This window comes from Oxyura jamaicensis, chromosome 5 (assembly GCF_011077185.1).
Source record: "Oxyura jamaicensis isolate SHBP4307 breed ruddy duck chromosome 5, BPBGC_Ojam_1.0, whole genome shotgun sequence".
Classification (NCBI taxonomy): domain Eukaryota; kingdom Metazoa; phylum Chordata; class Aves; order Anseriformes; family Anatidae; genus Oxyura; species Oxyura jamaicensis.
In genome coordinates, this window is record NC_048897.1 from 6947727 (window position 1) to 6963207 (window position 15481).

Genomic DNA, 15481 nt, shown 5'->3' on the forward strand with positions numbered 1-15481 from the left:
GTTGGGCTTAGATCTAAGAAAGATTAAAGAAGATGCAACGTGGAGAAAGCAGTCTGGGGGATGAATTGGTTGGAATTTCATATGCCTTTCTAAGTACTTTAGCTTCTAACATGAATGGAAGCTGCTTACCCAGCAGATTGGGAGAAAAAAAAAAAAACACCATGATTTTGAAGTGTTTTCAAAAATTTTGTTTAAATATAATAGTTTTTCTGATGTATTTTTATTGACGCTAAGCATATATACTACAGTACAAAGATTCAAAACAGGATCCCATCAAAGTAAGGTGTCAAGATTTTAAGCTAGGAAATCTCTTGTATGCTAAATAGGAGTCAAGTCTGCGGACCTGTACAATGCCAACTTGGGATGCAAATAGGTGGTCAGCAGCAGTGTCTGCTCCAAGTATCGGTCAGCTACCTCTGATGTACAAAAGCATGGGGCTTTAGGTCGGCTTGCTTACCGAGGCAAATACAATCCTTTTGCTTCATCTGTTGCACATTCTCATTAAGCGAAAGCGTCTCTCCCTGTGATACTGGATTGCTGTTTCATCTGCTCCATGAATGTGACTGAGATATTTATTTCAGAGCTCTAAATGCACGTAGTCCCGGGCTCCTTAGGAACGGGGGTGCCCAAGCAGACGCGACGTGAGCTGCCCGGCGGGGAGCGGAGCGCCTGCCCGAGCCGTGCCGTGAGGCTGCTGCCCGCTGCCGCCGGGCGGCGCCCTCGCCCCGCGCAGCCGCTCCGCGGGGGGCCGGGCAGTGCCCGCCGGCAGCGGGCGGTCCCAGGCCGGGGCCGTGCAGGCACCGCCCCGAGGCAGCGCTCGAGCCCGGCGCACCGCCCCCAGCCCCCTCGGGCCGCCACACGGCGCGGGGACCAGCAGCAGGAGCGGGGCGAGCCCGCAGCCGCTGTCCTCGCGTCCCCTCGCCGCCCCGCCCGCCCGGCCTCATTTGCATAGCGGCCGCCCAGCTCGGCTTTGACTGGCGGAGACGCGCTCCTCCGCCGCCGCCGATTGGCGCGTCTGGGCGCAGCTCATTTGCATGCGGCGGGGCGGGGCGGGGCGCCCGGCGGAGCGGCGGCGGAGAAGTTGAGCCCGAGCCGCCGCCAGTGTCCCGCCGAGCGCCCCGCGCCCCGCCGCCGCGGGCAGAAGATGGCCGGGCGCGGCCCCCCCGCGGCATGGAGGTAGCTGTCCGCACCGCTCCCGCCCGCACCGCTCCCGCCCGCCCTGCTGCTCGGCCGCCCCGGGGGCAGGCGGCTCCGGCTCGCTAGGGATCTGCTCCAGCCTCACCTTGTCGCGCTGCCGGCGGTTGGCTCGCCCGCCTTTCCTATGGCTGGGATATACAGCTCTACTCTGAAGACCCTGGAGGATCTGACTCTGGACTCTGGTTATGGGGCAGGGGATTCCTGCAGGTCCCTTAGTCTCTCCTCGTCCAAGTCCAACTCCCAAGCCTTCACCTCTTCTCAGCACCGAGGCAACTGGTGGTACTACTCGGGCTCCATGAACAGTAGGAATAACAGCTGGGATACAGTGAACACGGTTCTGCCGGAGGACCCGGAGGTTGCGGATATCTTTTCCAAGTGTCCTAAGCTGCCGGATCTAGAAGAGTACCCCTGGACCGATGAAGACATCGGAAAAATACTCCGAAAAGCGAAGGGAGATGGAAAGAGCAGGCCCTTTTCTCAGGAAGCTGTCAGGCGGCTCTCCCAGTTACTGAGGCGCGCCCTGATCCGCATTGCCCGGGAAGCTCAGCGCCTCAGTGTGATGCACTCCAAGTGCACCAGGTTTGAGGTGCAGAGTGCCATCAAGCTCATCCAGAGCTGGTCGCTGTCGGAAAGCTGCGTCCTGGCCACGGTCAAGGCTCTCTCCCTCTACAGCATGAGTGCTGGAGATGGACTGAGGAAGGGCAAATCGGCTAGATGCGGCCTCACACTCTCCGTGGGGAGGTTCTTCAGGTGGATGGTGGACACTAGGATCTCGGTCAGGATTCACGAATACGCGGCCATCTCTTTAACCGCTTGCATGGAAAACCTTGTAGAAGAGATTAAGGCTAGGGTTTTGGCAAGTCAGAGCCCTGATGGAGGAGGGGAGATCTCAGCTGAAATCCTGGAGATGGTTATTAACAATGATGCTGAACTTTGGGGAGTGCTGCAACCCTACGAGCATCTCATCTGTGGGAAAAATGCTAATGGTAAGATCCAGCCCTTACGATTGCTCTTCTTCACACCAGTCTTCATACCAGCAAGCTTTGTAGTAAAGTAGCTGATGTTTATGGATTTCGTTCTTCTGTTTGTTTGTCTGTCTTTTCATCTGAATTGCATCTTGGTAGTGGTTTGTGTGTGTAAAACAGATGTCTTCACCCGACAGGGATGATACTGCTTTCTTCTTAAGGTGTATCAGTTTCTAAAAGGTGCCAAGGTGATGGGAAACCAAAGCCCTGTTGACTTAACAGATGTCTCTTGACTTTCTACCAGCTGCTGTTTTGAGCGTTTCTGCTATAACTGGCATGTGAACAACTTCTCTGTGCTCAGAAGAAGAAATGTGCATTACAAGCCACTCTCCAGAAAAACAGTTACTGTTTTTAAACAAAACTTACTTGGGCCTCCAACCAGTGCATAATAAGTTATACTGACAGTTTTGCAGTTTCCTCTTGATGTTATTCCCACATACAGCCTGGAGAGGGAAAACAACATTGAGATCTTTTTTTCCTTTGCGGTAGTGAAATTCAGTTTCTGAGCAAAAACTTATAACTCCATGTTACTTAGACTTCCTTCTAGTTTAGCAGAAACCTGTGTTGTAATTACACTTGTGTAATAATCGAGAGCTTGTGCTTGGCTTGCCAAAGTGAGCATGTAGAATGGTGCCTCCGTAATGAGAATAACATAGCTTTAAGATACTTACCTCTGTAATTTGTTTAGAAAGCAGACTTTTTGAGCAGTTAAGCAAATAAGCAGATAGAGGAATGCTGGCCTCTTCCAAGGAGTCTGAGGAGCAATTTGAAATGCTGAGGTCTTGCTGTTTCTGTTAAGAAGCTGCACAGTTTATTTTTCATCATCACACTGAGGAGCACCGTATCTTTTTTTTTTTTTTTTTTTTTTTTTTCCCCTGGAAAATTTAGAGGGATGTGATTTCTGAAAACTGCCCTGTGTACCACACAGTCTCATGACTTTTGCTGGCCTTGGAGCTAGAGTCAGGTGTTCCGTGCAGCGTACCTTCCTGGCGTAACTGTGCTAAACCAAATGTCCTCTTCAAAAGATGATCTCACAATGAGAGACAGGTAAAGGAGCAGGCTTTCTCTGAGCAGGAATGATACCTTTGGTGAATGCTGCTAATGAAACACTTAATCAGACGAGGGTTGACTCCCTTGACTTCTGCTTGTCAGGTGCATTGACTTCCTGCTGTTCCCCCCATCCAGACAATCCCGCAGCAGTTCCCATTGCTAGCAGATAGGTGCAGCGACTCTCCTCAGTGCTGCAGTGTCTCCGCAGTGAGTCAGCCTGGTTCATTGGTTCATCCTTACTGCGAAAGAGGATGGCTGCTCATAAACCCTCTCTTACGTGCTCTGCCTGCACTCTGTCCCCATGATGATATAACCAAATGTATATGAAATAAATGCAAAGAGCCTGTGATGTGCTCTTGGTGCTGGTACAAGGTGTAACAGCAGAAGTCAAACCCAGAGATCGACTTCTTGAACTACAAACTCTTTGATGCAAGACTATAAAGGAACGCCTTCTGCCAATAAACTTGTCATAATCCTTTGTGTACCATGGGACTATTTGTCACCACGTGCAAAAGTAGGACTTTGTTCCCTCTCTTGTTCCTCATCCATGGGAGCTGGAGTAAAATATTGTGGCTCTATAAAGTGAAGCATGCACTCAAGCTGTTGGCTGCTTAGTGCTTCTGCCACACAGTTTGTGTGCGTAAAATGGAGAGGTAGAGTCCGTCCCTCACAGAGCTGCTGCTTTTTAAAATAATAATAATTTTTTATCAAGAGAAATCTTTCTTGGAAAAACTGCAATGAATGAATGGAAGCTGTTGTTCAATGGAAACACGAGTGACTGTGCAGGGAAATGCTTATAAATATTCAAAACACCAAATGGTCAGTTATGATAATGCTGGTGTAGGGTAATACCAAGCAGTCATTGGCCACAGAAGGGGTTGGCTTCTGTTGCCTCTTTTATTGTTCCTCTCTTTCAGATCAATTCTGTCAATAATTGAATGCATTTTTTTAAAATCTGAAAATCGAATGAAGTGCACATGAAGGTATGCTATGATTTCCTGTGACAGTCTGTCACTACTACTTTACCTGACACAAATCAGTGAATCTTCTAAATGGCTTTCCTTGCAATTGTAAGACCACAATATGGACTCAAAAAGCTTGAAAAAACTTTCTTCCAATAGGAATTGTAAATTAGTATTATTCACATTCTCCACAGTGCTCTCAAATAATTTTGTCCTTTACATTCATTTAAATCTGAGTTAGATCTAGTGGTAAAATAACTGGTTTTGTTCCAGTAAAAGGAACAGTCTTTACTGCTTTACTGTCATCTTTGTTTCTTTTTATAGTAAGAACGTTTTAGTGGAGTACTTGTAAATTCTGAACTTGGCGTGTGTTTGTTGGGTTTTGTTTTATAGTACTGAGTTTGATGCTAGAGATAAAAAGCTCTTAGAGGTTAAGTTTCAACTCCAGTCAAGCACTGCAGTCTCTGGATGAAATCCTTGGCATTGTACTGCGCGGAAGATTGTGCTGGATTATCATAATGGACCTTTCTGGCATTAAGATCTATCAAATACAATTTTCATTATTAGATCAGGGGAGCATGCTTCCTTGGAGTCTAAGAAACAGTAAGTAAATAGATAAATCTTTGTAAATTCCCAAGAGACTGAGATTTAGACCTGGATTCCTTCTGTGATTAATCTCCCATCAAATAAAGTAGTCCAGTCACTATTCTTAATGACTTTGGAGGCTGAAAGCTTAATATTTATTATAACAAACATGTTCTAATTAACACCTGGTGTGTCAAGAGTAAAGCTTAAAACTCTGTAAACGCTTAAGGGGGATTTTATTTTTATTTTTAGATAAATAATAATCTGTGGTTTGTTTATTTATTTTACCTTTTCTGTGAAGCTGTTATTTAATCAACTATTTGTAGCGCCTCTGAGGTACTTTCTGCTGTTGGTGTGAGTTCTGACTTGGTGCCTGAGACTCACTCTCTGCCTTGGAAGGAGGAATGCCATCTGAGCTTGTGGCCATAAGGAGGTCTGTGAGGCTCTCTGGGTATACGGACGCCTCCAAGGGCTAAGTCTTTTCAGACAGAGTCTGGGTGACATGTTGCTAAAATAATGCAATGGAAGTTGAAAAGAAAATGAAACATCTTGAAAAGCAACAGAAATGATAAGCAGCTACTGAACAACATAGCATCTGGAACATTAAAAAAAGCCATGTAACCTGGAATACATATTTTATTTTCTATTTTAAATTAGGTAGAGAATGCCATGTGCCTTGGTAAAGGAAATGTAGGGAACGCAACCAGTAGTCTCACAGGGATTTTGACACGTTCTAATTTGGAATGTCAGAGTCTACTCATTTAAAACGTTTGTTGCGAGATGAGGAGAAATACGAACTTACCTTGGAAATGTGATTCTTCGACTTGATGTTCCTGTATTTGCCTGATGCATGGTTCATTAGAACCTGAACTGTCAACACTTCAAATGCGTTTTGATATTACTGCCCTATTAACTACAGCACTTAAGTTGTACTGAACTCTGGTTGTTGCTGAACACTACTGTGACAGCCAATACACCTGCTGTGCTATTTAATGCATCAGCACATCCCGATGTTCTGTGGATATAAGTGTTGACAGATGTTGCTTGGAAAAAAGGGGGGGGGGGCCCCCACTTAACTCAATAATGCTGTTTCTTCACATACCTCTTAGCTGAAACACTTAAGTCTCTCTGGATGAACTAATCAACAAATTAGCTTGTTGATTGCTCAACCAATGAGCAGTAGAAACTGAATCTGAAATAAGCTCTACTTGGGACTTGAGACATTTGTCTTAGAAAGGGAGAGAGGGGATATAACCTTTCCTCACAGGAAAAAAACTGATTTGGACTTATTAGAATTAGTCCAGAGAGGAATCCTCTACTCTGTGATACTGAACGCCACGGAACAGTACCAAGTATCAAGTGTGGGGGTTTACTTTGGGCTGAGTATCTGACTTAAACGATTTTCTTTTCTATTTCTCACTGCACTAATGTATCTTAAAAATGACAGCTGATTTTAACTTTGGGGGTGGGGGGAATTATGCCATTCTTAACAATTACTTCTTACAGTTGTCTAACTGGTCTGAAATAACTTTTATTTCAGTGTACTCACGGTACTGTACCAAAATCCAGCACTGAAAAAATAAATAAATCATTGACTTTTCAATAAATGTCGCTTTTGTTATCTGAACTGAACAAAGTGATGTGCTCATAAAGAGCCTCATCAATTTTAATAAGGTATCAGCTTCACAATTACTCTGAAAAACTGCACGTTGGGAGGGTGCATTTTGGGGGTGGAGAGCTGCAAATGCGATCAATAAGCTAAGCTGAGTAGAAATGCGAGGTTACTACAGCTGTACCTCAGGTTGTGTGCTAATCGTTTAAAAAATCACCTCTTCTGTGTCATATCAGGGTCCAACAGAAATGCATACATCTTAAGCAGTGGTTTGAAGCAGCTTGGTTATAGCTGTGAATCACACAGCTGTGTCTAATCTCTGCTCCGGCCTCCCCTAATACTTGCTCAGCGTGCTTGGTAGATTGGGGACAGGAACTCATTTGCACCTACTGGCAGGCTAAGCAATTTTCTGTTAATGGTGCACTGGATGAAAGCTTCCAGTGGGCTGGGGATCTTTCCTGCCCGTGCTACCATGAATAAATGGCGTTGGTCTGGCATGCTCTCCTGTAGTGCCCCTGATTGCATGGGGGCCAGGCTCAGGTGCAGGGGGGATAAAAAGCCTTCAATCCCTCCTCTGGTACAGAAAGGAAAGTGTCCTTTAGGTTTCTGGCCATCTGGCAGACCTGCCGGCACAGTGGCTGAAAATCTAGAAGCCTAGAGAAAAGGTGACAAGCAATAGGATGAGAGGAAACAGTCTCGAGTTGTGCTGGGGAGGTTTAGATGGGATATCAGGAAGAATTTCTTCACAGAGAGGATGATCAAGCATACCAATGGGCTGCCCAGGGAAGTGGTGGAGTCCCCATCCCTGGAGGCATTTAAGAGATGTGTGGATGTGGCACTAAGGGGCATGGTTTAGTGATGGGACTCGGTAGGTGGGGCTGATGATTGGACTTGGTGATATTGAAGGTCTTTTCCAATTTTCCAACCTAGCTGGTTCTACAATTCTGAAATGGCTGCTGACTCTTCAGCCTGTATGTAGCACGTCTGATGTGCGGGCCCCGCTGTGTCGCTTTTGCTCACTGAGTCTGTCTGAGTGCACCGCGCTTTGCTCGCCTTGTGCATGTTGCTCACTGAGGTCCCTGGGAAGGAACGTGAGAGGCCTACATGCATGTCTCTGTGCACATGAGCTGGTTGTAGCTACACTCTGGTTTGAATTGTAGTGTCATTCACCTCTGTACAAATGCACCTCCAGCATACCTCGTGTGCTTCTTCTCCTGCATATTCAAGAGCCTGGGTTTGGATCCACAAACCCACAGGGACAAATTCTCTAAGCCTGACTGTTGGTACTTGCATATACATGCTCTCATCTCCTACAAATGCAAACCACTGGATGCACGATTAGAAATACAAACATCTGCAGATACACATCTTGCTTATGTTGAGGGGGAGATCAAGTAGAGCTAAAATGCCTACTATTTCTTTCTTTATAGTGGGTTTATATATATGTACTTCTGTTTCATTTAGTGAAACAGACAATGTAGTAATGCTGACTCAAATTAATCCTTAAATTGTTGATATTACACCATGGCAATAAAATTTGGGTCCTTTCAATTCAGTTGGTTGAAGACCAAGTGTTGAAACTCCCTCAGTGTGTAACTACTACTAGCAAATGCAGATGTTTAGAGTTCAAGTGGAGTCAACATTGGTGCCAGCATATCCCTGTGAAACTGGGGATCCAGGTCTGTGCAGAAGAAACCTCTGGAGAAAAAAGTCTGTTCCCTGCGGTGTTCAGGCTGAAGTCTGTTGCTGTTTGAGTTGCCGTGAAAGCCAGGAGTTTGAACTGCCTTTCAGACCAAGACAGGTTTTTTTTTTTTTTTTTTTTTTTCCCCTTGGTATGTGAAACCTGAAGTTACAACTGGGTTTTGGTTTTTCATTTCAGATGAAAAATCAAACTGCTTTAACTCAAGGTTTAGCAGTGAATGCCTGTGCAATATTTAGTGTGCTCTTTCATTTTTTGCAAACAGAAAAATGTGAAATGAGCTTTGAGTGCTCATTTTCTCAGTTGTAAAATATGGTGTCATTCATCTACGTGTCTTCTGTTACTGGAATAATTTAATGTAAATTAAATTCTCGCCTCCTATCTAGAAAGTCTCACAGCATAGTCTGCTATGCTTCCTCAACCTCGATCTTTTTGCTGTTTTATATATATATATATATATATATATATTTTTTATATATTGCATATATATATATATTTATATATATATGCAATATGATTTCTTATGCAATCTGAAGCCTAAGCTCAACTAATCCGGGGAGAGCTGATGATTGTCTGTGAACTTCCCTAATTGACTTCTATCATTACAAATTTCCTCCTCTTTCTTGAGAAGATAAGCACTCGCCCAGCGTATAGTTGTTATATATATTATTCAGAAATCTTAATCCTACCTAGTTTGGGGCTTTATCAAACTTAATGTCAGTTGTAACACAGAGAGAGACTGAGTTTTGAATAAATTGTGTTAATGGGCTTGAGGTGAGCAATCTTTTTTACACTGAAAAATCTTGCTTGAGCGTTAAGGTTGCTGTAACACTTTTGTGTTCTAATAGCTTATTTCTGCTCCTGTGCCTAGTATGATTCCATTAGTTTAGGTGGTCATCCCTTTAGAGCTTCCCACCTCATCTCTTTCATTTTTCTGTCCCTCTCACTAGCCTGGCGTTACCTGCAATGCATGGGTATACAACACTGAAAGGCAGATGCTTTAAGTTCATAAAGCCTTGAGTTATACAAAATGCAAAAGGTGAAGTTCTGAAAATATGTGCCTAGTTGCCTACAATAGATTACGTGACGTTCACTTATGCAATTACCAGGTTGCAGAGGGGCATGTGCTTAGGACTGAAGGAACTTCAGAAACAAAGGAAGCTCAAAAGTGCTTAGATGAAAGATCTTAATGTTGAACTTTAAGTTCATTTTTAAAATTAGTTCATCTTACTGTCATGTAAGAAAATGGAAAAATAAGGCCAAAGGAAATATTAATGTTCACTGAGCTGCTGTGTTGTCCTTAATATAAAACATAATATCAACAGGTGTTTATCTTGAGTAATTTGTCTGTTGTGCCAGCAGAATTTAAAAGGGCAAAAGAGGTTTCTAAATACAAGGAACCCACTAGCTACACTGTGTCCAGCAAATCCCTCAGCAACCTTTATTCTCCTGAATGTTTGGAAACAAGGTCAAAGTAGTTCTTTCATTTGCTTACATTTTAGCTCTCTTTTAGTAAATGCTAAGCTTTTCAAGTCAATATATGTGGTTGTTATTTATTTATAAACATCTTTGCATCGTTACAGGCTCACGAGTATCCAGCTTTGCAGTCTCACCCTCTGGACATTGAGGGGAAAATACCTCATGTAGTAAGGTCAACTCCACCAGTGGTCAACTTAAGAAAATGTTCATTTTTCTCTCTCTGAGCCACGAGAACACAGGGTAATAGACGAAATCAAAGCAACCATTTCTGATGCTCCTGTTTTAATGGGATTAACTTCCATGTTGTTTTGAACATGTAAATATCTAACACGACATCTGCTTAAATCTAAGCAAACTTGAGACAGTTTTAAAACCAGTACTAAGGTGACTTCATAATTTCTTAATTTATAATTTGGGACAAATATTTCAACAGAACTCTGATTCCTTCCCTTAGAGAACAAGAGCTTAAAAAAAATACTGCTGGACCTTGTATGGAGCATCTCTGTCAATTTAAGGACTAAGCAGTGCATTTGTGAGTGAGGGAAGCCTCTTAAACGAAGTCTTGTTGTTGGTAGTGCAGGCCTCATCAAGAGAAAGCACCAACAGAGAGAGGAAAAGACACACAGATGCTGATGGAAAAAGTTAAAGTTTGTTCCTTTCACCCAGACACATCCAGACTTGCCTTCTGTCTTAGGTCACAAATAAAGCTGGGATTGTGATGTCATTCAAGTGCTCAGGAAGTGTTTGGCTTCAGCGGCTATGGTTTGGTACTCTTGGCAACTGGAGCGAGGAGGGACCAGCACTGGGACAGGCCAGCTATGGGCAGGGCAGGGCTGAGGGGTGTCACCATGTAATTAAAGTGTCTGCCTGCATTATACCTGGCTGCAGCCTGCTGGGGTGGTTGTTGCAGCTTCTGTGAGCACGGAATATGTGGGATGGAATTAGTAGTTTGAAAGTAGCTTCTGAGGGAAGGATGTGCTGTAACTGCTGTTGTCTTTAGGACTGGAAACTAAGGATCAGTCCTTTAAATACAAGTTAAGTGGAACTGTGAGCTATTAAGTCCTTGTCTATTAAAAGCTGCTTGCTTATATGTTACTCGCAGATGAAAGTCCCTTAGAATTGTAAACTTCCTTCCTAATTTGCTTGAAACCTATTATTTAATTATGTGATTTCATGAGCTATAATCTGGCTGATGGTTTTTCTGGTGGTCCTCTAGGAGGCACTTGTTTGGATTGGTCATTGTTACAGTTTTAGCATGAAATGTTTCTCTGAAGTGGATGCTCAGCAAAGTCCAGGTTGTGGGCTGTGACCCACAAGAATAATTACATCAGGTCATGTGGATTGTTGCGAATGTATTTAACTTGCCATTGAGTAAACAAAAACTGTCTGGTGTTCTGTGTATGCATTTAACCAAGACAACTCATAGATTAGTTGTAAGCCTGAGTGCTTGTCCATCTTGTTCTAGTTGACCTAATAGTACACCTAAACCATTTCTTAAAACTTGTTTGATGTTCACCAGCTTACTTAACCTGCTTCATATCTGAATTGAGTGAAACACCAGCTTCTGGAGGATGTGGCAACATTTTTCGTTCATTTGTATAAAGATCTGTCAGGTCATGGAACGATAGGGACAGTAAAAAGGAAAGGAACTGAATAATCTTGGGTCAGCGTACGTCAGTCAGAGATTTCATGGCAAGCTTTCCCTTCTGCAAACTATACTGTCTTACCCTGAGAATGTGTAGCTCAACTTCTTTGCAAATCTTATGCACAAGTAACAAATCAGCTATTTGCTAGGCTTTCTGGGGGGACTGTGAAAGTGAAATCGATGGCTAAGCCCTGTTGTGGTTGGTGATGGTGGTTGGTTGGTTTGTTTTAGGGGGCAGCTAGAGATGTTTTGAAGGGATACTTTTTGTAACGTTGCAGTGTCACAATCTGTCAGGAGACTGCATTTGTCTCTCCCTGTCAGATAAAATGAAAATTCTTGATATAAGCACATTTTCCCCATTTTTTTCCATGTTTTTGCTTAAGTCATTGCTGTAGGTCTCCTGTAGTGCTACCAAAATGTTTGAGATGATTAAGAGTATCTGTGATATAATGATGGGCTAGAAACTAAGGACTGGAGCCAACTAAACATTTTAGACCAGCTTTTCATTTCATGCATGTAGACTTGTAACAACTGGTGAGTTTTCTAGGGGCTTGTGTAAGATCAAAGTAAATGTTGTTTATGATATTTCAGGGATGAGAGGGAAGGAACACTATGGAAGACATAATCTGCTTGTCCCTTTCTTCAGTGTTTATAATACTGCAGCGCATTTTGGATGCTTGTGTTACTTTCATTTCTAGCCCAATTTGCAGACTGACTGGGACCTGAAGAATAAAGAAGAAAATATGACTGTGTGTTTATGCTGGAACTTCTTCTACATTAAAAAGCTAAACATACAGAGACCTAATTATTATTTTCTTGGCCCTGTATAGCTCTTTTTTTGTGTGTGGCTTTTTCTTTTCTTCTGTTCATGTCCAAGATGACAGTGAATAGATTTTCTTCTAATATTTACACTTTATTGCTGTTGAATAAAGCACATTACTCTTTCAGCTGACAGCCAAGAACTGAATATTGTGAAATTGCTAAAGCAGGGAAGGTGGCCAGTTTTGCCTCATATTCTTTCTTCAAACTAATTTGCTTTTTGTTGTTGTTCTAATAGAATTTATTATAAATTGATTTCTTGTTTGTTTTAGTTAGATGACTATCCAATATGCCATGCAGTTCAGACTGACGTCAAAACTAGTAGATTAAAGCAAAATAACAGTTTTCTAGTTGCTTTTGAACAGGTCACTTATCTTTAACGTTGATTCCACTTGCATGATCCGCTGACAGTCCTGCAGCCTTTATTGGCCTCTCTCTTCCACTTGAAATAGTGCCTATCTCAGCTGTCCCTGCTGGGCAAGGAGGTGGTTTTGGGAAGTGGCATGCTTCTGAGGCTTGTGAGGAGGTGTGGTGTGTCTGCCTATGTATGCAGGCAGGCAGGCAGGCAGAGAGCACCCGCCTGTGTGCCATTACATTGGGGTGCTGTCTTCAGAGGTGTCTTTTTGTTATGTGTGAGCCTGACTTTCACTGAAATCAATTTGGAAGTCTTTAATGCTTTCTCAAAATGTTATTCCAGTCTAAGTATCTTTCTCTTGATACTATGTGGAAGCCTGTATGGTGTATTGCTGCCATATTTACTCCAGATTTCGGAAAACTGTGAGAGTAATACATGTGTTACCACATGCAATACCCCAGGTCTAAGCAAAACATTAAGGATAAGTGTTTATGTTGTAGTAATATAAGAGATGCTATGTAACAAAATTTATTTCCTTTTTGGGGGTGGATATAATGTCTGGTTAATTGCATACAAAATTCCGGCTTTTTAGTTTTGAATGCTATCTTTCCCCTTTTTTCTTTTACACACACACACCCACACACACACACCATTTTTGTGCTCAGCTTAGACTAAACAAAGCTGTCAGCATAAGGATCATAAAAATCTCTCCAGAGCTGAGCGGATACAGTTTTGCTATGCTCTTAGTATGCATTCTAATACTTTCATGTTTTTATTTCAAATTGATAAGGTGGCTTTGGATACTTTCACTAAAGTAATTGTTCAGTTTATAGTGGGAGGAAGATGGAAAGCTATAATAGTAAGCAACTGACACGTATCTTTATTAGTTGTTTTTAATAAACCATTTCCTTCTATTGTCGATATATGAAGACATCTAAAGCTCGTCTATGTGTTTATGGATTTTTTTTTCAAGAAGGATTATACAAAGTTCTCTTATGCTCTGACAGTACATGTGGAAACTTTGGCTTTAGTGAGTATTGCCTTATTAGTTTTGTCTGAAGTGATACCGTACTTGAGAGTGATGAAAGTAAGATCAGCAAGTAGGAAAATTGTCAGAATTGCTCACAGTGAACTGCTACTGAAAGCAAGCTCAGCATCTCTCTGAGAAATGCTGCTTACCTTAAAGCTTAATCTCGCTGGAGGGAAAGGAATTGTTTTGGTTAGCTTTAATGGGTCTTTGATCAGTATCTAGAATAGCAAATACTACTCATTTTCCCTCATTATTATTGGGGTTTTTCTTCTCTTGAGGCAGTACATCTGCAATTAGGGGGAAAAAAAGTTTAAAATGTGTTATTCATCAAGAAGTTTCATGCTTCTTTTGACTTCAGCAGTGATTATTCAATATATGATAAATTCTTGTTACTTGTGGTAATGAACTGAGATGTTCAGAAAAAAATGAGCTAGATTTCTCTTAAAGCCCCATAAATTCAGATTTGATTGATAATTTAGGTTTATCTATTTGATCTTGCTATGACTTTCACTGTGTAGAAAATGCAGAGAATTTTCAGTATGAGCATTTGGCACAGACATAGTTACCTTCCTTGTTCACTGCTCAGCAAAAAACAGTACTCCAAACATACTCTCCTAAATCTCTTGTCAGTGTGCATAGTCACACTTTTGGCTATAACCACATTATGACAAAGTGAGCTATTTGTTTCCTGGGCTGTAAGTGCATGAGTAGAAGGAAAAAAGGAAGGGTGATTGATTTGGTTGCTGTTCTGTGCTTGCTCAGTGCCGTTACTGTGGGGGATGCTGGGAAGCTGAAAATGCTGTGCTCCTCTGAGCTTCCACAGGTCAGCTGAGAGAATCTAAGGTGGACATGAAGGGTGTCAGACTTGGCAATGCTGAACACTGTGCTGCATGTTGGAAGTTCTGGAGCATCTACTCTTTATTCTTCTTTACAAGTCGTGTTTATCTCTCTGTCTTCTTTAAAAAAAATAAGTCTAACTTCTACTGAGGAAGAACAGACACTGGAAAAGATGCTGAGGACCTTGCATTTTCTCCCAGAAGGCAGTTTTGTGAATGACTTGGTTCTGAATAATGGCTCTACCTATTGTGGCATAAGTAGAACAGAAAGGCAAGATGTCAAGGAAATGGGTAAGAGATTTGGGTAAGAGGCTTGATGGAAGGATGCAGTGTAAAAGCTGAATCACAATACTGTGTTTGTTTACCAGTGCTGTGAAACCAGAGACTTTCATTATGGAATGTGGCAGTGGCTTGGTGATTCTAGTCTGTGATTTATTACAATATCTAAGGTATGATTTTGCTCATCACAAAAGAGTGGATTCTTTCATAAGTGTTTGCCTGGGATCTTCTGCTGAAATCACTTGGATTGAGGCCATGTGCCTGTCTGAAGTAGTTTTGTCTTAGTGAAAACTGCAGGGCTTTACACCTCAAAGTGAGAGCAGCTTTGATGGTCGTCATGGGTAATACTTCATTCCGTGCCAGGGGCCAGTGGGATTTAAAGCATCTGTATGCTGAAATAGTTCTGTGGATGCACCAGTGAGCAGGTGACTGCAGTGGTGTGTGCTTGTTTAATATTACACCTTGAAAAGCGTGTGTGGTTTTCCTTGCCCCCCTGCAACCCATTCTGTCAGGGCAGGGCAATTGCAGATGCAGTCTTTTATGAAAGCCACTCAAGGAAGATTCATGTTAACGCTGGATTTCCTGATGGAAGGCAACTTTGGAGTTGTTTCTGGCGCCTTTTCCCTGTGCATATAATCTTGGCTCTCATAGTTCTGTTGCCAACATGGAATTGCAGTTTTTGTCATAGGTTATTCTGTGGGATGGTGTGTGTGCTGCACATCAGTAAACCTGGGGAGGGGACTACTATGCTTTGGTTTTAAACAGTCCCAGTGACCTATGACCGGCTGGAATGGAGTCATAAAACCAAGGATTTTATTATTCCCTGACAGCCGTTCAGAATATCATTTTCCTTTTATACTATGATGATGTATACATAAGGCTGTGTGATTGTGGTGGATTTTTTTTGG

General features: G+C 42.6%; 1 protein-coding gene across 2 annotated transcripts in view; it reads left to right on the top strand.

Moving 5' to 3' along the window:
- Positions 1 to 15481, top strand: part of ABTB2 (ankyrin repeat and BTB domain containing 2) — a 145700-nt gene that overhangs the window by 2928 nt on the left and 127291 nt on the right. Inside the window, exon 1 of one of the 2 annotated variants that reach the window (XM_035327449.1) lies at positions 1052 to 2183. The exons of the other annotated variant lie outside the window; for it this stretch is intronic. Within the exon in view, the coding sequence (XP_035183340.1) occupies positions 1322 to 2183 (862 nt within the window). The 5' untranslated portion in view covers positions 1052 to 1321. Of the gene's footprint in view, positions 1 to 1051; positions 2184 to 15481 lie in introns of those variants that run through there. 2 annotated transcript variants of the gene reach the window in all.